The sequence below is a fragment of the Talpa europaea genome (genome assembly GCF_964194135.1).
Source record: "Talpa europaea genome assembly, chromosome: 12".
NCBI lineage: Eukaryota > Metazoa > Chordata > Mammalia > Eulipotyphla > Talpidae > Talpa > Talpa europaea.
The window spans coordinates 78,874,597-78,898,456 of record NC_140079.1 but is presented as its reverse complement, the minus strand read 5'-3'; the positions used below and the strand labels follow the sequence as shown (position 1 = coordinate 78,898,456).

Below are 23,860 nucleotides of genomic sequence, written 5' to 3'. Positions count from 1 at the left end.
GCTGATTGTCCTACTTTACCAACTGGCACTCAACTTACATTGCAGCTTCCGGTGTGATCCGCGATTTATTAGACTGATGGAGAATTTAGTAGCGCTAGATCCACATTTACTAAGGATGGCTGGTGTGGGTTGGTCTTGCTTTTCCACCGTAGCACACCCGCTCTGCCTGTATATACTTTAGCAGAAAAAAAAAAGTAACTGAACACTCAACCTCTGGCAACTACTGCGAAAAGTGCGTGGTAACAACCAGTTCTGTGGAGGAGTTTAGTCCCTTCGAACATACCATGAACTGAGCATTACGCGAGGAGTTCTTTCCGGAACTTTTATTTTTAAGAGGATTCTTCCGCAGGCTCACCTCTGGAGGGCTGCTGCTGGGCGGGACACGCGAGAAACAGCAAGAACCAGAACTCGGAGTTTCAGCGAGGCGCGTCCCCCCAATTGGGTCGAGTCTAGCGTTTGCCAGGCAGCCGCGTTGCCCTCGCGCCCGTGCATCCGAGTCGCGTACGCAGTGACGTGTCTGGAGCGCGGCGACGGAGTGCGCGGCGCGGTGCACGCTGGGATATTTAAGTCTTCTCCGCGGCGCGGAGCCGCGATGTCTCCGGCGGCTGCGGCGGCTGGAGGAGGCGACCGGCGGCGGCCGATAGCGAGTGTCAGGGACGGCCGGGGCCGGGGCTGGGGCTGCATCGGGCCGGCCGGGGCGGCGTTTCTCGGCCTGTCGCTGCTCGGGCTCGTGCTGTACCTGGTGCCGGCGGTGGCCGCGCTGGCCTGGCTGGCTGTGGGGGCTACCGCGGCCTGGTGGGGACTGAGCCGCGAGCCCCGCGGTTCGCGCGCCTTCTCGCTGGTTCGAAACGCGCGGCGTCAGCGGACGCTGCTGGCCTCGCCGCCGGCCAAGTCGGCGGTAAACGGAAATCTCCTAGAACCGCGGAGCCCCCTCGAAGGACCCGACCCTGCTGAACTGCTCCTCATGGGCAGTTACCTCGGGAAGCCCGGCCCCCCGCCGCCTGCCCCCGCTCTGGAGGCCCGGGACCTGAGGGAGCGGCCTGGCCGCCGCCCACCCGCCCGCCCCGCGCAGCCTGCACACTCGGTGCATCGCCTTCACCACGCTCACCCCTCCCTCCCCTCTCCTCTTCGACCCTCTCGGAGGCCTTCTCACCGGTAAGAAACGCTGCTCTCCCCCAGCCACCCCTATTGACTGGCTTTGAATTGAGGACTTTTACATCCGAATTTCTTTTTCAGTAAATCCACAGTAGGTTCTGTGTCGTTTTATCCTCTTTTAATTCTTTGGTGTGTTTCAGCTGTCTCCTTCCCCCCATTAACCTTTGGAATGAGATGTGAGACCATTAACTGTTCCTTCCTTAGAGTTCTTAGAACTGTCTGAATTTTAATATAGTGTAAATTTAGACGACTACTTGCTGAGCCACTGAAGTATACCTACTTCGAATGAAAAATATCTTTCTCCTTTCAGGGTAGTCGTTTAATATTTTTTGTTTGTTTTTTTTTTTTTTTCTTTGAACCTTCAGAGAAAGCATGTCAGTGAGCAGAGCTCCAAGAGGTGTTCCCAGAAATCACCTCTTTGATTGATTAAAGTGACCAAATTAAAGAGACATTCTTAATGTCATTCTAGTAGCTGAGTGATTGATGAAAATAGTAGGATCTTGGTATGTACAATTAGCCCTGAACATCCAAATTTGAATCCACATCCCTTGGTTCAGCTGTCCAGACTCAGATTACCATGTATTGCGTCTGTACTAAACATTTACAGACTCCCTAAACAATACAGTATCACATCTCTTTAAGTAACAATTTTATTAAACTAGGTATTATCTAGAGATGATTTAAAGTATATGTGAAAGTTATATGCAAATACCACACCATTTCATTCAAGGGAGATGAGTATTAGGATCCTGGAACCAGTCCCTCATGATCCCAAGGGACAACTGTGTGTTTAGTTGAGAAAATGACCAGTAGGTGTTGAAAATGTTTGCTCTGGATTTATGAGTGATGACTTAACAAATTGAGAAAATTGAGGGATTCTTGAAAAGTTCCTCCCTACATGTTCTAACACAGTTTCTTCCATTGTGATTTTACTTGTGTGGGCAGGGTTTTCATTTTCCCTCTCAAATTGTTGACAACCATTGTAGGGACAACTGTTTCGCAGCTGCTACTTTCTGCCCTGGGATGGAATAAGGGAAAGTCGCCATAAAAATACCGTGTTCTGTGTTGTTTAGAAAGAGACATAAGCTCCCTTAAAATGGGTAAAATGGGTTAAAAAATGGGTTCTTTAGTCATTTTAATTTTCTGACATTCTTTAATGTTTAATGTTTCTTTAGTTCCATAATATGTCTCCTGTTCTCTGTAGGGATTGTGGGACTCTATCAAATCGGTTTGTAATAACACCTCGAAGACGCTATCCAATCCAGCAGGCCCAATATTCCTTGCTGGGGGTGCTTCCCACAGTGTGCTGGAATGGTTATCACAAGAAGACTGTGCTATCTGCTCGTAATTCCAGAATGGTGTGCAGCCCAGTCACAGTGAGGATTGCACCTCCTGATAGCAGATTGACTCGTCCTCTACTGTAAGTATTATTGTTGGAAAAATAAACTCCTGTTTGTATCCATTTTATTTTTCAAGAGTTGTTCCTTTGACAAAACACCTATACAGCAAAATAAATAAATAAATAAATAAATAAAGCACCAGATTATTTGAATGAGAAATCCCATATTCTAGTCATTGAATCATCTTTTATTTTTTGGGTTTTTTGCCTAAGTATAGCTTTAATTGCTAATTGAGTGTGCAAGTTATACTTTTATTTGTTGGTTAACTTCTGATTCCCACTGACTGAAGTCTGTACTGTATATGGCTTGGTAATTAAATATCTTAATACTAGAATCTTGTCTTTCCCTGCAGACCAGAGCAGATAATCAATTCACCACTGTCCTCACCGTCAAGTAACACCCCTGATCCATGTGCAAAAGAGACTGTACTGAGTGCCCTCAAAGAAAGGAAGAAAAGGACCGTGGAGGAAGAGGACCAAATATTTGATGATGGCCAGGAAAATAAAAGAAGGTAATGGGTCCAGCAGAGTTCTGAGATTTATTGAAATCTAGATCACGCCCCAAAAGATACAGATGCCAACTCCAGTTTATGAGCCTTAGTAGGTCCCTTTCTTTAGCTTTCATGGAAGAACTTGGTAACGAGGACTTTAGGCTGTTCATTTCCTAAGGCACAGGTTTGATAAATTTAGTCATTTTAATTTTTCCCTAGGTAGATATAGAGTAACAAATATTAGCCATTGTTATTAACCTTTTTCGTTTTGATACAAATATGTTCAGTTTTATTTTTTGAGAGAGAATGCTCAAAGTCTTCCCCTCACAATGTTGTGTAGTTATTTGGATAACCATCAGTTGAAATGTTATAAGTGTGTTGAAGGAAATGCTTGGCAAAGAATGGTGAAGACTAGAGTATGATAGATTTATCAATAAAGGGATGAAGGGTCTCCCTGGTGGCGCAAGGGGTTAAGCACCGCACTATGAAGCATTCTGCAGCCTCAGTAGCACGAGTTTGATCCCCAGCAGGCCAGAGAACAACCCACATGGCGAAGCAGACCTCCCCTGTCTCGCCCGCTGCTCTCCTCAGCAGTATATTTCAGTCATTCTGCCTGTTCTGTTCCCCACTCTGTTTCTGGTGAATCCTCTCACCTCCTGCATCTCTGGCCTGTACCCCAACTCTTGTTTGCATAAATAAATAAATCTATTTAAAAAAAGGATTAAGAACAATTTCACTATTTGTTTTTTAATAACAGTGAAAATGGAATAAACTGTTTCCTTAGTTTGGAAAGATAGGAGATTAAAGTCACTAGTTAGGATGCTGAACTGATTGTGACTTTGCAAGGAACCAGTTAAAGATTCCACTTATTTTTTAATTCAACATTGAGCACTCAACTATGTTCCAAAACTTAATTGCAGCTGGTAAGAATGGTGAACAAGACAGAGCTCTTAAGGAACTTGTTTGAGGGAGAGTGACCAAAAAGAAAAAAAAGAATAATAAAGTAAGCAAGGTAACTATACCTTGTAAGTGTATAGAGATTTAAAAAACAGGGTGATAAAACATAATATAACAATATTATAACATAATAATGTTATAACAATATAACATAATTACATAATAAGTGGACTGCTTAATGAGACAGTGGACACCGTATTTGGAAAACAATCATTGTCATTATTACCTCGACCAGACTTGTTCATTTCCATCAGGTTCAGAGTTGACCATCTTTGACAGATGACAAAATTAGAGAAATATCAGTAAATGCAAGTACAATTATATGACAGAAATATCAGGTTATGATGACTACAGATTTGGATTTGCAAGTAAGCAATTTAAGCTAATGTCAGCCACTTAAGCAGGAGTAGCAGTGGGTGGGGGCTGTGGAAGTGGAGAGAGAATAACAGTTATTCTTATGGTCCAAAGAGGTTTCTCATGTGTTCCACAATGGTAATTTTTCTCGACCTTAGTGAGTCTAGCTTAGTGAGCCTGTATTCTCTTTTCCATAATTAGAATAAATGGTGATTATGGGCACCATACATGGACCACTCTTACTATGATCTGTAAAGTTTTTTTCTTAACAGACTTGGTATGTTAACCTCTAGAGCACTACAGATGTGTGGGCTGGTCCCTAAAATGTTTTGGTTTCTTTCCCCCACCCCAAGTTTTTGTTTTCTAATTTGTATGTGATGGGATGCTCTATTTATGGTTGTAATACTTTAGAATGAAATAAGCAATAATTGATATTCCTGAACAGGTTTTGAAATATTTTCATGCTTATTTCCAAGACAGTCTTAGAATACAGTTACATTTCACTATCTTTGCGATTTGACAAAACCTTTTATTTTCTCGCATTACCTATTTTCTATAGAAGTAGTATTAGGATCCAGAAATATGAGAATGTTTTAAGTGTAAAACAAGTCATTTTATTTCATTGAGGAATTTTTTTGATTTGTCACAGGCGCCATGATAGCAGTGGGAGTGGACATTCAGCATTTGAGCCCCTGGTGGCCAATGGAGTCCCTGCCTCTTTTGTGCCTAAGTAAGTGAAACTCCATCTAGATAAGATATAGACTGTTTGGGAAAAGGCCTTTATGTGAATTGTTGTCCTTAGATTTTCCTCTTGCTTTTTGTATTGTTTTAATAGTTCAGATTTAAATCTTTGAAGTCAGGAAGGTACATTTTGAGTAACTTGCCATAATGACTATGTTCTGTCTGATTCCTTGTATTTTTTCATTAATATAAGTAAAACATGGTAGTGTTCAGAGGGTTTGTAAGTACTGTTTGATAACCAATTATATGAATGGAAAGATAAAGGTTGTGTAATGGATAATATGCAACAATGTGAACTTTAAGATAAATTTCTGCATTTGAGTTTAAATACATTTGAGGAAGAATTAGATAGAAAGTGGCTCAGATATATTTGAAAGATACAGGGTGACTGAAGTGTTTAAGTCAGTAGTATGATGTGACTGCCAAAAAATTAATGTGCTCCTAGTTTGTATTGAGAGCGAACAAAGACTGGGATGTGGCAGGTTGGTAGTAGTCCTTCCCTTAGTTCTGCTCAGACTGTCCATGGAGTGGACTCCACTGCTCTATAAGAAAAGATACAAAGTGAAATTTATTTGGAGTGAAGGAACTAAGATGTTTAGGGGTGGCTGGGGGTGGTGAATGTTGGTAGATGCAAGATAGTTGAAGGTCTAAAAGTATAACCCCATAGAGAAAAAATCTCAAGGGAATAAGGAAATGAGGGAGGAAAGGATAAAGGTTTCAAAAGAATTGAAGGACTGTCACATGAAAGAGGGAAAACAACTTGGTCAATTTGACTACAAATAGGGTTCATGGGTAAAAGGTGAAGGAAATCCATGTCATCCAGAATAAGAATAAACTGGCCCATGACTGATGTCCATCACTTTAGGAGATAGTTGTCTACGTTGTAATACATGACTATTCTTCAGAAAAGATAGGGTAGGAAGTTTCTGTTTCAATTGGAGACTTAGAAGAAATGCTTGGTTCTTCTGATTTTTTAAAAGCGTCTTTATTCAGCTATAATTGACATAAAATGGCCGTTTAATTGTACAATTTGATAAATTTTAACGTGTACACCTGTGAAAACATTACCACAGTCAGTATAATTAACATACCCATTGCCACCGAAGGTTTCCCCATGTTCCTTATTAGTAATGCCTCCTCCCATCCCCAAGGAAGCTACTGATTTGCTTTCTGTCAATTTCTAGAATATTATGAAATAGAATCATTTGTTTGATTTTTAAATACTTGTTTTCTCATCCTGGCTTTGTCAGATATAATTTGCTGAATTGTTAGTTCAAATTTAGAATATTATCCTTTCAAATTTATTTAAGAAAGATGCCGTGACCAGGGAGGAAACCTTAAAAGAATCTTGCCTTCTACGGCATATCTCTTTTCTTTTTCCTGTTTGTTAGGCCTGGCTCTCTGAAGAGAGGCCTCAATTCTCAGAGCTCAGATGACCACTTGAATAAGAGATCCCGCACCTCTTCTCTGAGTTCCTTGACGAGCACTTATACAGGCGGTATCCCAAGCTCCAGCCGCAATGCCATTACCAGCTCTTACAGCTCCACTCGAGGTTTCTCTCAGGTACATTCATCTTGTGGTATGGGAGGTGGTATGGGAGAAACGAGTTCCTAACATTGATTGATTAGCCAGTGTTTCAATGACCACCTTTTATCTGTCAGATACTGAAATTACCTCTCAACTAGCAGAAAAGGTATAGACTCTTTCGTATGTATGTATGTATGTATGTATGTATATAGACCAATGGCACAGACTGGAAAACCCAGAAAGTGACCTAGTGCATAAGTGCTAATCTAAGACAGAAAAAAGAACGATTCAGTGAGTGGCATTAATTTGATTGAAAAAGTAAAATGAGTCTGAATTGCTTTGGGTCATAAATGAAATTCAGTCTATAGGTATTGAGAATTTAGTGGAAGCTTTTTAAACAAGAAGTGTTTATCCAGACACATGCAGGTCCAAATCTTGACTCTCACACTTAGTAACTGTAGGCCTGTGCACAGATAAGTCAAACTCTTTTTCTCATCTCTAAACTGTTTTTCTCATCTCATCTCTTATCTCTTCAGTCTGTAAAGACTGAAGGAAATGGTTGAAAAGTTCCCATTGCAGTACCTTTAGGTACTTGATATACATACAATAGGTAGAAAAAACATGAAGCTTGTGTGGAGGAAGGTTTGTTTTTTTTTTTGTTTTTTTTTTTTAAGATTTATTTATTTTATGCATACAAGAGCTGGCTACCGGCCAGAGATGCAGGGGGTGAGAGGATTCACCAGAGACAGAATGGGGAACAGAACAGGCAGACTGATCGAAATACATTGCTGAGGGGAGCAGCAGGCAAGAAGGAGAGGTCTGCTGCGCCATGTGGGTTTCTCTCTGGCCGGCCTGGGATCGAACTCGTGTTGCAGAGGCTGTGACTTGCTTCATAGTGCGGTGCCTAACCCCTTGCATCACCAGGAAGGTCCTGGAGGAAGATTTTTGATGGGGAGTACACTTGAGACAAGACACCCTATCCGAATATTTACAGAATGTAAATGAAAGATGACCTAAGTCAGTGCAATTATGGGAATAAAGATAATAATCTTAGAGCACTTATTCTATGCTAGGTCCTCCGATAAGCACCTTACAAGCATTTCCTCGTTCAACATCACAACAATTAAATACTTTTTTCTATTTTTAAAAAAAATTTATTTTATTTATTTATGCATATAAGAACTTGTACACCAAAGGTGCAGAAGGTGAGAGGATTCACCAGAGACAGAGTAGGGAGCAGAACAGGCAGATTGAGTGAAGTACGCTGCTGAGGGGAGCAGCGGGTGAGACAGGAGAGGTCTGCTGTACCATGTGGGTCAGCTCCCTGGCTGGGGATCAAACTTATGCCACAGTGGCTGATGATAGCTTTATAGCGCTGAGACTTAACCCCTACCTGACCAGGGAGGCTCCTGTTTTCTCTGTTTTTATGATTTTATTTGGTCAGATTTTACATGTACCCAAAAAGGAGAGAAAATACAGTGAAATTGCACATAACTTAGTAGGTTAGAGCATTTTGTCAGTTGTGTTAAATCAGTTCTCTAATTTTGCTCTTGTGTTTTAAAGCAAATTGGAAACAGGTAATTCAGTGTATTTTCAACTTTTTTTTTTTTAAAGATTTATTTATTTATTTATACAAGAACTGGGGTACAGGCCAGATGCACAGAAGGGTGAGAGAATTCACCAGAGACAGCGGGGAACAGAACAGGCAGACTGACGAAATACACTGCTGAGGCGGGCAGCGGGCGAGACAGGAGAGGTGTGTTGCGCCATATGAGACCCTTGCTGGCTGGCCAGCGGACAGCTTCACAGCACGGCACTTAACTGCCTGCGCCACCAGGGGAGGCCCTATTTTCAACTTTTTTAATAATTCTTTAAAATTGTTTTAATATCACTCTGTATTCTAATTATCCTTAATATCCAGATTATCTTATTACATTTAACTTTGAATCAGGAACCAAAATAAATTTATTATATATGGTTGCTATGTTTCTTAGGCTCTTCTTGTATTTCTATTTTTTTCATGCCTTTGAAAAACTGGATCATTCACTCTGTGAAATGTCCCACATCCTGGTGTTATTTTAACATGTATCTATCCCGTTTTCCCTGTTAATGGGTAATTGGATCCTGTGGCTCAGTTACATTCAAGTTCAGTTATTTTGGCAAAATACTTAATTGGTGATATTTTGGTGATGGTGATGTTGGCTTACATCAGGAGCACAAGATGCATGGTGGCTCCCTTTGTGATGTTACTATTAATCACTGGGTTCAGGTGTTGTCAGTCTAATCCTTTTGTTTTAATTATCCTGTGAACTTTTCATCTGATGATTTTAGTTGCCAGTTACCATCTTTGCCTAGATCCTTCGTTTTACTAAGTTGCAAATACTCTTGCTCACTTTGCATTTATTAACTGGAATTCTGTGTCGACGGAGCATGCCCTGCCTGTAGGGATGACAGGATAGGAAGGCATTAATACCATAGCCAGCTCCAGAGTCACCAGATTTTGTTGGTATATATTATCTTCGTGAGTGTCTGAATTTTTGTAGTAGTTATTCTTTTTCATGTGCAAAGATGTTCAACTTTTGCCAGTTGGGATCCCTTTTAAATTGGCGCTTTCATCCTTTTGTTTTCACCCCAGTAATCTTTATAGTTTCATTGCATTTAGACAAAAAAAAAATTCATCTTGTATATCTCCCATCCAGACTGAAGTTGACTGTTTCTTCCAGTAGCCTTAGTTATTATTCAGATATTTAGAGGCTGAAATTCTAGGAGAATTAAGATATACATATTCTGTAGAAAGAGGAATCTCAATTATTAATTCACATTGCCATTTCAAATTCAGATTTTGGATTACAGAATTTTATACATAATTTCTTTGATCTTTTATTTTTATGTATTCTTACACCAAAAAGTGATGTTTCATAATTACTTAGTTGATTCTTCCTCGTACACACAATTTCAAAATCAGTGTCCTTAACAGTAAGACTCTGAAATCAGTTTAAGAATTATTTGGATTCATTTTGTCATTAGTATAGACCCTCTATGAATACTAAGAATGTACAATGAAAAAAAAAATATATATATATAAAAGATTTATTTATTTATTTATTTATTTATTTAAGAACCAGGGTACCGGCCAGATGTGTGGGAGGGTGAGAGGATTCACTAGAGACAGAACAGGGAACGAAACAGGCAGACTGACGAAATACACCACTGAGGGGAAGAGTGGGCGAGGCAGGAGAGGTCTGCCGCGCCATGTGGGATGCTCCCTGGCCGGCCAGGGATCGAACCCATGCTGCAGAGGTTGCAGACAGCTTCACAGCACTGTGCTCAACCCACTGTGCCACCGGGGAGGCCCCAAAAATTTAATTTATCCCAAAGAACATATAATAGAACAAGGTACATTGAAAAATGTTATATTTCCATTTTTTTCCATTCTACATTGTTTGTCCCCTTCTCCATTTTTATTTCTTTTTAATACTTCATTTTTTAAAAAACTGTGAGACAATGTCTCTATAAACCACCACCCCCATCACCACCCTCTAACGCTTAACGTGTATATATACAAGTTTATATATATAAAGTATAAAAACTTGGCTTTTTTATACTTACTATATACTAGAGGTCTATAGCAGTATATAGCAATGTATCTTTCTTTTTTTCAGCTAAATAGTGACTTTCATCCTCCGTTGGTAAACATTGGTTTGTTTCAGTCTTCTGCTATTACAAATAATGCTGCTATTAACATAGTTCATACATCATGTCATTCCTTGGCCTTTATATTTCTGAGATAGATTCCTGGAAAACAGATTCCTAGGCCAAAGGTTCAGTGTATCTGTGATTTTGCTAGCTATTGTTAAATTCCCCTCCTTAGAGCATATGCCATTTAGTATTCCCAGCAGCACTGTAGAAGAGTGATCATTTCTTCACAGCCTCACCAGCAGATTAGGTTGTCCAGCTTTAGATTTTTACCATTGACAAGTGAGGAATAGTATCTCATGTCTCTATAAGTGAGTTTGAGCAGCCTTACGTTTATTAGAGAAACATTCCAAATGAACTAAAGATTTAAATGTATAAAATAGAAAGCACCCTCCAAATTCAAGAAAAAAGACCGCTCATGCATTGCTGGTGGCTGTCTCATTTGCTGAGGTTCCTTATAGAGGACATCGTGGCAGGAATTACCCACGTTAGAGAGGCACTTGCCCTTTGACCCAGCCGGTTTAGGAATTAATCTTATACCTATGCACAGAGCTGACTGTAATATTTTAATGCAGAAATTTGGAAACAGTGTAAATGTACCTTTTTAGAGGGCTGGGTGAATAACTTATAATATTTCCATAAGTTGAAATACTTCGTAACTATTAAAAGGAATGGGATGGGGCCTCCCCGGTGGCGCAGCGGTTGAGCGCTGGGTTGCGAAGCTCCCCGCAGCCTCTGCAGTGCCGGTTCAATCCCCAGCTGCTCCCCTGCCACTGGAGGAGGGTCCCACATGGCGCGCAAACCTCTCCTGCCGCCCGCACTGCGGTCCTTCTGCCTGCTCTGCTCCCCGCTCTGGCTCTGGTGAATTCTCTCACCCTCCCACGTGCTTCTGACTGTACCCAGTGCTTGTATAAACAAAACAAACAAATAAATAAAATAAAATAAAAAAAGCATGCCTCTATAAAAAAAAAAATAAAAAAAAAATAAAAGGAATGGGATGGCTTAATAGGTACTGAAGTGAATGATCTCAAAAATATATTTAAAAAAGCCACGTGCAGGACTGTGTGAATAATGTCTTCTATTATTTATGCTGCTGGTTTCTTTAATCTTCTAATGTACATGGAGTTCTGACAAGATATATTAGAAACTGGTGATAACTCTTGAAATAGTCTGGGAACTTTTTATTGTATACTTGCAGGAGTTTGTAATATGCAAATATTACTTTTTGATTTTGGGTTTTTTTTTTTTTTTTATAGAGGCATGCTTTATTTATTTGTTTGCTGGTTTGTTTGTTTGTTTTGTTTATACATGCACTGGGTACAGTCAGAAGCGCGGGAGGGTGAGAGAATTCACCAGAGCCAGAGCAGGGAGCAGAGCAGGCAGAAGGACCGAAGTACACTGCTGAGGGGAGCAGCGGGCGGCAGGAGAGGTCTGCACGCCATGTGGGACCCTCCTCTGGTGGCCGGGGAGCAGCCGGGGATCGAACCGGCGCCGCAGAGGCCGCGCGCAGTTTCGCAACCCAGCGCTCAACCGCTGCGCCACCGGGGAGGCCCTGGGTTTTTTTTTTTTTTTAAGAATAGATAACTATTAAGTCTAAGTAAAAGTTCCCTGTCTTGGTTATCCCAGGCTCACTCCCATAAGAACCTATTAATATTACCACTGTGAGTGCAAACACATATAATCCTTTTTGGACTTTTTTGCATCTTCTTTTGTCATATATTTTGCATAGCATTCCATGTCATCTATATTTTTTAATAACTTTTTAAAAAAATAGAGTATATGGTGCAGAAAAACAAATACTGTAATTGTGCTGCTCCGTGTAATCACCACCCAAGTCAAATTATAAATAATTTTCAACACCCAGTATCCCCTATACCCATTCCCTGACGACTTCTTCCCTCCCTCTTTCCTTCCCTCCCTTTCTTCCTGAATAGTAGCACCATGTATGGTTTTCCAACTTTATATAAATGGAAGCATAAATATGTTTTTGTTTGTGTTTGGCTTTCATTCAACATAGTACTTGTGTGATTCATCCATATTGTTGCATGTGGGAATGTCTTTCATTTTCACCTCTGCATACTATTCTACTCTGCGAGTATAATGAAATTATATCTATCCATTCTACCACTGGACATTAAGTTTCCAGTTTGGTGCTGTCAAGCACAGTGCTGCTGCCGATATGCGTTAAGTGTTTCCATTGGTACACCTTGGAAACTCAGCACGGTATGAGAATTTGTTCCTGTGGTTACACATATTCTCACTAACACTTGGTGCCAGTATCTTTACCCATTCCAGGGGGTCTGAGATAGCATTTATTGTGGTTTTAATTTGCTTTGTTTTAATTTGTTTCCCTCTTTACTAATGAGATTGAAATATGAACTGTCGTTTGACCATTTGTATATTCTCTTTTATCAAGTGCTTTTTCAAGTTCTTGGCCCTTTCCTATTAGGTTGTCTTTCTTATAATTTATATAAGGTCTTTTTATGCAAGCTCTCTGCAGAGCTCATGTGTTGCAACAAGTGTTTTCTATGCTGTGGCTTGCCTTTTTTCACTCTCTTACAATCTTTTCACTATGGCTACTGTAGTTTGTATACTGTTTGGGATATCTCTGCCTATCTAAGGTCGTGATGATGCTCTCTTATGCTGCCTTCTAGAAGCTTTTGTATTTTACCTTTTATATTTAGATCTTTAATCCAGCTGAAATTGATTTTTGGGTATGGTATGAGGTAGGGATCAATTAGTGTTTTTCTTTTAAAATATTTACTTGTCTCAGAACATTTATTGGCGGGACCATTGTTTCCTTGTTGCTCTGTGGCAGCCTTTGTCATCCTTTACGTGTTCTTATATACGGGGGTCCCTTTCTAGGTTCTGTTGTGTTCCATTGGAGAGCTTGTCTACCCCTGTGCCACTCAGTCTTTTAAGTCTTGATTATCTGCTGAAATAAGACATTTGACTTTCTCATTTCTTTCATTCCTCTTCAGAATTATCTTGGATCTTGGCCTTTTTTGCATTTCTAAAAGAAATTTTATTATGAAGTGCTCAGTTGTGGTTTAGCTTTCTTGGAGTTCATTGTATAGCTTGATGACTTTCCTTAGCTATTATCTCTTCAGACATTTCCTTCCCTTTTCATCGCCTCTCCATAGTACTCCAGACATGTTAGGCCTGTTCATTGTGTTCCATGTTAGGTCTTTTCCTCTGTGTTTCCCATCATTTTGCTTCCCCCATCTTAATTACTGTTTTCTAATTTACTAATTTTCTTTAACTTTGTGGAATTTATTTAAATAACCCACCCATTGCATCCTAAATTTTAGTTATTGTGTTATTTTTCATAGTTAACAATGGTCTGCCAAGAGTCTCTGAGTTTTCATTTAAATTCTTGTAATAAACAGTTACTTTTAAGTCTTATTTAATAACGCCAATAATTGAATCTTGTGTTTCTTATGTCTGCTTTTTTCCCCCTCTTGGTTATTGGTTAAATATTATCTTCTAATGAACTTGCTTTTTTTGTTTCCCTGTCAGGTATTGGGGGTTGGGAGTGTGTAATGATGGCTTGTAGCTGAATCATGGTATCTTTCTCCAGAGAGATTTTAATTTGCTCCTCTTAAGCAGCTAGGAGAGGGGCAGATTACTTCTGTCCAATTGGAATAGACTTGATTCTGGATTGGTTGTCAGTTCTTGTGAGGGTGGTTTTACTTCTGATTTGCCCTATTCCCTAGCATGTAGCTTTAGAGACTCCAGCCAAACTCCTGAGATGTTTGTGGGGCCCCTCTGCTTTGGAAAACCTTGAATTCCACTTTTTGTCTTCCAACCCTGCCTACCAAATCTATCAAACCCTAAACCTTTTCTCAGCTTTTCAGTTGCAGCTTTAATTTTTTAAATTGACAGTCACTGCGAAGGAAGTAGTAGGTCTGTGTGTGGCTCCTCTTCTCTCTCCCGTCTGCACCATGTCTCACTGATGGATCTTCTGTACCACTGTATCTTCTGAACCTTGAAACAAATGTATTTCTTATTTTTTTAAAGATTTTATTTATTTGTGCATACAAGAGCTGGGGTGTAGGCCATAGGTGCTAGGGGGTGGGGGACGCAGTGAGAGGATTCACCAGAGACAGAATGGGAAGCAAAACAGGCAGATTGACTGAAATACGCTACTGAGGGGAGCAGCTGGCGAGACAGGAGAGGTCTGCTGCGTCACATGGGTCAGCTCCCTGGCCGGGGATCGAACCTGTGCTACAGTGGCTGCCGATAGCTTCATAGTGCTGAGACTTAACCCCTTGTGCCACCAGGGTGGCCCTGTATTTCTTGTCCTGTCTCTTTTCCAGATTGTAAATTTTTGATGAGAACAGTCTTGTACTTGTATTCCTAAAAAGGTATAAAGGAGTAGTACCTTTTTGAAATAGGACATCATCAAATAAAACCTGAATTACAGAGCAGAACTAAATTGACTGCCAGATTTCTTTTTATGACTTGCCTTGTTATTCCTTTGCCCAATTTTTATTTGATACATTCATTATATTTATATGGAATTGCAAGACTTACATATTAAGAAATTAACTCATCAGATTAATTGAAACTGTCTTAAATTTTGTTTATAATTTTTGGTTTGGGGTGTTTTTGTTTCCTACCCACATCAGTTTTATTTCCATTTTATGTAAACATTACGATGAGTGAAATTCAAATGGTACAAAGGGTGTGCAATAAAGTCTTTTACATGTCAGTATTTTTATAGAGACAAGTTCTTAATTTTTATGTAACAGTTTTCTTTCTGTCAGTTTTCTTTCCTTTGTTTCTGGCATAAAATGTCTTCTTATCCCAGCTTATTTAGAAACTCTTACAGTTCTTTTGTCTGTTATATTTCATATATGTAAATATTACTTCTGCATTGTATGTCTATGTAGTATATGATGTGAAGATAAAACATTGTTCCCCCAATTGTTAAAACCTACTTGTCTTCAACCTTTTGGTACTTTGTTGAAAACACACACACACACCACACCACACCACACCACACCACACCACACCACACCACACCATACCCCCCGCCACCCCAAGGTATTAAGTCTCAAGTTTGCTTGTTTTTCTTTTTCAAATGACTGTCCTTTCTTGTTCTTTGCCTAAGCATACCATAAAAATCTTATGTATTTGAGCATTTTTCTCAAGCTCATTTTCAGACTTGGGTTTTTGGATGTTAGTGAATGGACTATTCCCCTGTTTTACAACCTTTTATTTTAAATCTCTTGTTTTGAACTACTGTAATATGTGTTTTGTTTACTTGATGTATATTTGTGTTTATATGTTAACAATTCTTAGCTAGAAATCACTAGAAACTGCACAGCAGGAAAATTGTAGTATAATTCAGTATACTAGTAATTAGACTAAAGACTTGTGAAATTATTTGCATAGTACTTACTCTTTGTCAGTTACTTTGTTGCTAGGCCACTTTGAAGGATGCAAAGATGAAAACAAAAGATCACTTTATCAAGACTCCAACTTGTAGAAGAGACAGACTTATAATTATTACATAATGATAAATAACATGTTGCAAAAATCATAAATGTTATGTCAGAATAACATTTACTGTTGTACTGTTATGTCATACAGTAAAACTGAGAATTGGGCCTCCCTGGTGGCGCAGGAGTTAAAGTCAGTGTTAACAAGCTATTAGCAGCCACTACAGCATGAATTCGATCCCTGACCAGGGAGCTGACCCACATGGTGCAGCAGTCCTCTCCTGTCTGGCTCGCTGCTCCCTGCAGCAGTGTATTTCCGTCAATCTACCTGTTCTGTTCCCCACTCTGTCTCTGGTGAATCCTCTCACCTCTGGCCTACACCACAGTTCTTGTAGGCATAAATAAAAATGAAAAATAAAAAAAAGTAAAACTAAGAATTTAATGAAAGCAAGACTAAAATTAGTTTGCTGAGTTTTTATTATTATCACTTCCATAGACAATATAGACTTGTATGCATCATAGATCTTCTGAAAGTACATTCATTCCTTCTACATTATTACTTAGCATTTCATTACTTTTTTCTCCCCATAGTTAATATTGACAGTTGGCTTTCTTATTACAAGTCTTTCTTCACAGAGAAGTATTTTTTAGTCACTTCAAAAGAGACTTTGCAGGGCCTCCCCAGTGGCGCAGTGGTTGAGTGCTGGGTTGCTAAGCTGCCCGAAGCCTCTGCAGTGCCAGTTCAATTCCTGGCTGCTCCCTGGCCACCGGAGGAGGGTCCCACATGGCGCGCAGACCTCTCCTGCTGCCCGCTTCTCCCCTCAGCAGTGTACTTCGGTCCTTCTGCTTGCTCTGCTCCCTGCTCTGGCTCTGGTGAATTCTCTCACCCTCCCGCGCTTCTGATTGTACCCAGTGCTTGTTTGTATGTATGTATATATGTATGTATATATAAATAAATTAATAACTAAATCATTAAAAAAAAAGAATGCAGGCCCTGCTCTGCTCCCCACTCTGTCTCTGGTGAATCACCCCCTGCACCTCTGGCCTACACCCCAGCTCTTCTATGCAAAAATAAATAAATAAAACTCTTTTTAAAAAAAAAAAAGAGAGACTTTGCATGCATTGATGACAAGAAACATAAAATCATATTGAAGGTCAGATGCTAAATTATCAACCAGAGTCAATCATGTTGCTTTTTGTTTGACTTAAGCATTGGAAGAGGAGTGGTCTCAGTTCATCACCCTTCTCTAGCCCAGCTTCATCCCGCTCCCAGACACCAGAGAGACCAGCAAAGAAAATAAGGTAATCATTTATTATTTGTTGTGGACTAAGGAGAGGTTAAAAAGGCAGGGAAATCTACTTGGCTCTAGGTTTTCTGCAACTCTGACTAAAGAATCCAAGAGATTAACATCTAGAAAGAGTGAAATGCCCCCTGCACTGCTCTCACCTCATACAGCTCCTGTGTGCTGACTCTTCCTCAGACTGCAGTGTAAGTGGAGGCCGCATAGACTAGACAGGGCAGTCATGTTCTGGACTACCCCTGTTGTTCTATGTACCTATGGTTGATTCGAACATCACTCTCTTAGGAACCAAGTCTGCATTTAGAACTCTAAGGAACTTGGCAGGTTGTAAGCAAGGTCTTAACGATTATTGTTTTTGGACAGTGTTTAAAACAGTGGCTTCCATGAACTGTCTTCCTTTGTTGCTATAGGACTTTTCTTTTGACTTTATGATTTTTTTGTCCTGATAAAAAATACATAATGATAAATACTGAGATTTTTAAATCACAGTTCTGTGAACTGCTTTATTACCAGTTGATCTTTAGAAGGGTATAAGAGTTCCAGTGTTTCTCATAAACTTAATTCTGCCTTTTCCTCCTATAGAGAAGAGGAGCTTTCTCACCCTTCTAATTCTTCAACTCCATTGGTAACAGAGAAGGAATCCCAGGGAGAAAAAGGTAAGTTGATGAATGAGCAAGAGTGACTTGAGGTAGAAGTGTTTGTGGAGGATGTATAGATTACTCTCTCTTTGAAAACACACATTGAGCTATATGTAGGAAGTAGTAGATACAGAGATAGAATTTACTTCTTCAGAGATTGATAGTCTAACAAGGGAGAAAGGTGACACAGACAAATGCAATATAACTCATGGTAACTGTAGGACAGGGATAAAACTGAGGTTACAGCCTCTGAGCAATCCAGGTAATTGCTATCCATTCAGCAGCTGTATACATGCATTTGGAACAATTCTCTCTATATCCTTTTTTCAATTGGAAGTCATCTCAGAAACAACACCCAAGGACCCAAACCATGGAAGATAAAATCTCTTAGGGACACCTAGGGAAAATTGCATGTTAATAACAAGATAGATTTTCCTTTATCCATTTCTAGAGGAGGGGAAGAAGGAAAAAAGGGTCTCTTTCTTTAGTTTCAGATACAACGACATGGAAGAAACAGAACTCATGGAATTCCCCAACTACACCTGGTAGCTCTGGGCAACGCAAAAGGAAGATCCAGCTGCTGCCCTCCAGGCGAGGAGACCAGCTGACCTTGGTATGACCTATAGTCTATCCATCCTGCTTACCCCATCTTAGCTGTCCTGTCTTAGAAAGACTAAATACAGATTTCTTCTGATTGACCTGCTTTCTTTTTCTCTTGGGTAGCCTCCACCCCCCCAGCTTGGTTATTCGATCACTGCTGAAGACCTAGACTTGGAAAAGAAAGCTTCGTTGCAATGGTTTAACAAAGTCTTGGAGGAGAAAACTGGTAAGAAATAGAAATTATTTTCACACTCCAGAGAAGAGGGTATGTGTTCTTTGGATTCCCCTTTCTCATTTGAGAATTCCACCAGGGTCTTCAGTAGAATCTGGGGAACGGTGAGCATTGAGATTGAGGTGAAGCACTTCTGAGTTACACTGAGACCCTAAGCATCCTGTGCTCCAGGATAAACCATCTGGAAAGAATTCGTAAACAAGAAAGGACAATTCAGCCTTTTCTTTCTTCCTCAGATGCTGCCTCAAGCACTGTCACTGAGAACCCACCTACCACCCAGCCTTTTACTTTTACTCTGTCTCCTGTTGGGACTGCTTCCTCCCCAGCCACCCTCCCAGCCCCAAGCACTAACCCACTGTTGGAGAGCTTGAAGAAGATGCACAATTCCCCAAGCCTCCCATCCTTCCCAGGTGAGTGGGAGAGCTTTCTTTGGAGCACATAATGACATCAGCCTTTGTCCAGGTTGAATTAAAAGCATCATTGGCTTCTATCTGATAGAACTTGATGGAAAAGTTCACCCTGCTCTGGCTTACCAGACCTGAACTGCTGCGAGCTTAAGAGCATCAGAATTCTCTAATCGGGAAAGTTTGGGGAAAGAGCACGGACAGCTAGGGAAGGCAGCTTAGTTATGGGAGACAGATGGCTCTTGATTTGAAATCCAGTTCCTTAGCTGCTCTGAACCTTCCTGTCAACATCTATGAATTGAGACTAATGCTTGCTTCATGTGGTATCTCTGAAGTGTAAATGTGGTTACTTGGTTAAGATGTCTTGTCACTCCTATATTAGTGTCAGCACAAAATAATATGAATTATTTTTCCTTGTACGTTTCCAAAGGTCTGTTGAAGACCTAGAAGACCTGTCCCACTCCCACGCCTTCACAACACTGCATGTGTGCACATCCTGTGGCCCTTTATCATGCATAGCAGCATGTGCTAGGTGTCAGCCTCTCCCAGGGCTCAAGGGCAAGGCTGTCATTCATGTTATCATATGTTCTGCACTTTACATGTGGTAACAGATATATCTTTCTTGGAAGAATAAGGTACATCTAGGCAACTAACTAGATTTGAACTCAGATAATGGGTTGTTCTTAGTTTCCACAAATTAATCCTCATGTTTAGACCAAGCTTTATCTGCTTCTCTATTTCTTAAGATCTGTGCACAACAGAAGTTAACAGACACTTCCCTAATTTAAGGAATGAACACTTTAAAGGCCTGTGGTACAGATTGAGTTGTATTTGTGGACTGGCTCTTGACGCCCTAGCACTCACTGTGCTAGGCACAGGGAAGAAACTGAAACATTGACTACCCTCTTGTTCGAGGTTTTCCGCATTCACTTTCTCTCTTCTTTGCAGAACCTTCTGGAGCAGCAACCACCACCGAGACCCATTCACCTCCTAAGACTTCTGGCCTCCCAGTGCCTCTTGGCTCTTCACAGTCAGGGCCCCTTCCAAGCACCTCCTCAGACTCCAAGTCTACAGTCACTTTCTTGGGACTCACCCCTGCATCTTCCACAATACCAGTCACTGACACCACCAAGTCACCTCTGGTCCCTCAGGCTGAGATACCTGCCAAATCCCAAACCCCAGCTGCGCCATCCCCCACCCCCAAGCCAAGTATTCTGTTTGGAATGCTGAGTACCCCACCTTCCAACCCTCCTGCCTCTGCAGCTCCTGATGTATCTTCAGCATCTCCCATGTTCAAGCCCATTTTTGAGACTCCCCCTAAAAGTGAGAATGAAGGCCCCTTGCCATCTAGCCCTTCCAAGGTCACAGCTGCAGCATCTTCCAACTCTGCCCTCCCCATGACTCCCAGCACCTCACCCCTCACTTTCAAGCCCATCTTTGACAGCATGGGGCCACCTACATCTGTGCCCTTGTCAACTCCCTTGTCAACTCCCTTCTTCAGTCAAACAACTACTCCAGCCACTACCACAAGCGCCCCTCTCTTTTCTGGCCAAGCCAGTGCCACCTCTACAGTGGCTTCCATGACCACAGCCAGCACAGCTGCAGACTCTGCTCCAAAGCCTGTGTTTGGCTTTAGCGTGAGCACCGTGACAAACACCATGAGCAGTGCAACCAGCACCACTACTTCCACTTCCCAGCCTTTCCTCTTTGGGACTCCCCCCGTCTCTGGTGCCAGCTTTACCCCCGCCCTAAGCTCCATATTCCAGTTCGGCAAGCCGCCTGCCATACCTGCTTCCACAACAGTTACCACCTTCGGTCAGTCCCTTCCCAATGCCGTTCAGACAGCCACCAGCAGCGGCACTGCAGGCTTCAGTGGCTTTGGCAGCACCCTGACCACCTCAGCCCCTGTCACCACTAGCCAGCCTACACTGACATTCAGTAGCACCACCACCCCTGCATTCAACATTCCCTTTGGCTCCAGCACTAAGCCCTCCCTCCCATCATATTCGGGAGCCAGCCCCCAGCCCACATTTGGGGCCACTGATGGGCAGCAGCAGCAGGGGGCAGCCAAGCCAGCCCTGGCCCCAAGTTTTGGCAGCTCTTTTGCTTTTGGAAACTCTGCAGCCCCGGCCCCAAGTGCCGCTCCAGCCCCAGCCCCAGCCCAGCCCACCTTTGGCAGCACTACGCAGTCAGCTTTTGGTGGTTTGAAACCCACAGCCTCTGCCTTCGGTACCTCTGCCAACACCCAGCCTGCCTTTGGCAGCACTACAGCTGTTTTCTCCTTTGGTGCAGCCACCACCTCTGGCTTTGGAGCTACAACCCAAACTACCAGCAGTGGGACCAGTACTAGCTCACTATTTGGTAGCACGACGCCATCACCCTTCACGTTTGGGGGCTCGACTGCCCCAGCTGCCGGCGGGGGTTTTGGGATCAATGTGGCTACCCCAGGCACCAGCTCCACTTCTGGGGCTTTCAGCTTTGGAACGGGACAGAGTGGGACCACTGGCAACGCCACCCCATTTGGGGGAGGCTTGAATCAGAGCACCTTGGGTGCCCCCAGCCAGAGCACACCCTTTACCTTCAATGTGGCCAGCACACCTGAGAGCAAACCTGTGTTTGGAGGTAAGAGTTGGCTTGCCAGCCCTGCCCTAAGTGCTAGCAGTTTCCATGCGTAATGGCGCTTGTTTATGGTAGTGAAGAGAGACGGTAAATATAGAAATAGGATGTTGTGGCAAATATCTTGATAAAACGTAATTAATGACTGTCAGGCGTTCGGGAATACCTTTCTGAGGGAAAACACTTGTAAGCCAAGACTGTATTTGTGAAATAAGGGGATCAGGAGTTGGTGGGGAAGTGTGAGAGCGTGGCAGGCCCAGTAGTTGAGCAGAGGTGCGAAGACTGAGGTAAGCTTGGTAGGTTTGTGAACAGAGAAAAGCGAGGTGTAACTAGAAGTTTAAACATGGGGGGAAAGATGTAAAATGCAGTTGAGAGATGGGCAGAGGCTGAAGATCATGGCCAGGCTTCAATGTTTGCAGGTTAAGTCTGAAGGGAAATCACTGCAGACTTTCCAGAGTAAGAATGAAACGATCTCATTTGCCACGTGGAAGAGGAGGTATAAGGAGTTTTGATCCTGGCAGCTTCTACTTTTCTCATGAAGTATGAGAGAGAGATTGGGAAATGGACTGAAGTGATACGCGTACAGGGTACCTCTGGAAACAGTTGTTTTGGGGGAGAGAGAAGGCGGTGTTAAGAATTGCTGGATGTTTTGAAGGCTGGAAAACTGTGATTGTGAATTTAAAGTGAGAGCAGTCGGCACTGTTGTGTGTTTCCCTGACAACACCGAGGTGTTATAATGTAGACCTAAGATAAGTGGCCACCTGGTAAAAACTTGTCTAAACTTGAGCAAGTGCAGCAGGAGGGGCAGTGGACTGGCGGCCCCTGTGCAATTGAGGAGGTGGAGGAGCAGACTAGAAACAGGAGCTGGAAGAAAGCACAGTTTGCTTGAATTTGGGAGCTCTAGCACTTCCTGGTGATGACGAGGCGTGACCAGAAGAGGGGGTGGAGAGGAGGGGTAGAGAAAGGCCTTGGGGTGGCAAGGTCGGGCCTTAAGGAGCAGTAAAGACACTTGCCATACCTCAGGCGAGACAAGTGCGCGCGAGAGATCACAGCTTTCCTCGAGAGGGACTGTAGGGACAGCGCCAGTACTGGAGAGCGGGATTCACGGAGGGGCAAGGCAGTTCCAGTGGCCCCCACGGGAAGAGTAGGGGACCTCACCGGGTGGAATGGAGTGGTGGGGTTCTGTGGAAGGCTTGGGTTTCTAGAGGGGATGAGACTGGTAAGCAGGCAGAGAGGCAGTGTTGTTATCTTGCTGGGAGAGGTAACCTGGCCAAGCTGTAAGGCAGGGTCCACCGAGTTTCCCCTCTGCTGGGATTTGGTGGCCAAGGAAATAGGATGATCCTACTCCTTACGTGGACAAAAGACAGCAGGAAAGGGCTGTTTTCTGCTGCAGCACAGTGGGTGGCAGGCTGGGAGACAGGCAGGTGCCCCTGGAGCCTCAGGTGTTAGGCATGTGCTTCCTTATGGCGGGTCCTTCAGAAAAAAATGGTCCAGGGCTCAGGTATCATGTGGGGACACCTGATGCCTTCTGCTCTGATGCCCTCTGCTCTATTATAGGCACCTCCACACCCACCTTTGGTCAGAACAGCTCTGCTCCTGGGGTGGGCACATCAGGCGGCAACCTCTCCTTTGGGGCATCCTCAACACCCACCCAAGGTTTTGTTGGAGTTGGGCCTTTCGGTAAGCAGTATCCTTTTGTTGCTGGGGGGTGGCCGTTCATCACCGCTCTGAGAGGTTGGGGCGGGGGCAAGTTCCTGGCTCTCTGAGGCCCTCGGGGAAAGAGCAGGCTTACCGCATGAGAAAGATTCTGTTGAGCAGAGAGTGCTGAAGTCAGCACAGCCCAGGCTTGGAGTCAGATCAGAGGAGCCATCTCAGGTAGTCCCTAGGCCGCTAGGGAAGCCTTGGGGTTCTATTGGCCTAACTTTCCAGAGATTAGGGCACCCACAGAAGTTACCAGGTAGCAGCTGCCTTGATGCGATCTTGTCTCTTTGCAGGATCAGCGACCCCTTCATTTTCCATTGGTGCAGGATCCAAGACCCCAGGGGCTCGACAGCGACTGCAGGCCCGAAGGCAGCACACTCGCAAGAAATAGCCTTTGTCCCCTACCCCCCCCCGCCCCGCTCCCCCCCCCCCCCCCCCAGAACTGGACCTCAGCACCTGCTAGGAAGAGCCTCTGACCTTTCTAGTTCTGTAAGGCCAACCTACCCCAGGCCGCTGGCTTCAGCCACCTGGGAGGTGGTGGCAGCCATTGGGGCCTTTCCTGCCCCTCTAGGGAGAAGCCTCAAGGCCTCGTGAGGGGAGG

General features: G+C 42.8%; 1 protein-coding gene across 3 annotated transcripts; it reads left to right on the top strand.

The window, feature by feature from the left end:
* Positions 1–592: 592 nt before the first annotated feature.
* Positions 593–23,650, top strand: LOC311180877 (nuclear envelope pore membrane protein POM 121C-like; the record flags this gene model as incomplete). Of its 3 annotated transcripts, XM_084248888.1 has the most annotated exons (13): positions 593–1,155; positions 2,360–2,575; positions 2,908–3,066; positions 5,006–5,086; positions 6,489–6,660; positions 16,978–17,069; positions 17,651–17,724; positions 18,195–18,319; positions 18,430–18,532; positions 18,775–18,948; positions 19,891–21,564; positions 23,116–23,238; positions 23,553–23,650. In XM_084248888.1, 13 exons carry the CDS (start codon positions 593–595, stop codon positions 23,648–23,650), a joined length of 3,654 nt encoding a protein of 1,217 aa, XP_084105014.1. The 3 variants fall into 3 exon arrangements, with proteins under 3 accessions (XP_084105014.1, XP_084105015.1, XP_084105016.1); XM_084248889.1 differs by lacking the exon at positions 18,775–18,948; XM_084248890.1 differs by lacking the exons at positions 16,978–17,069; positions 17,651–17,724; positions 18,195–18,319.
* Positions 23,651–23,860: the final 210 nt, after the last annotated feature.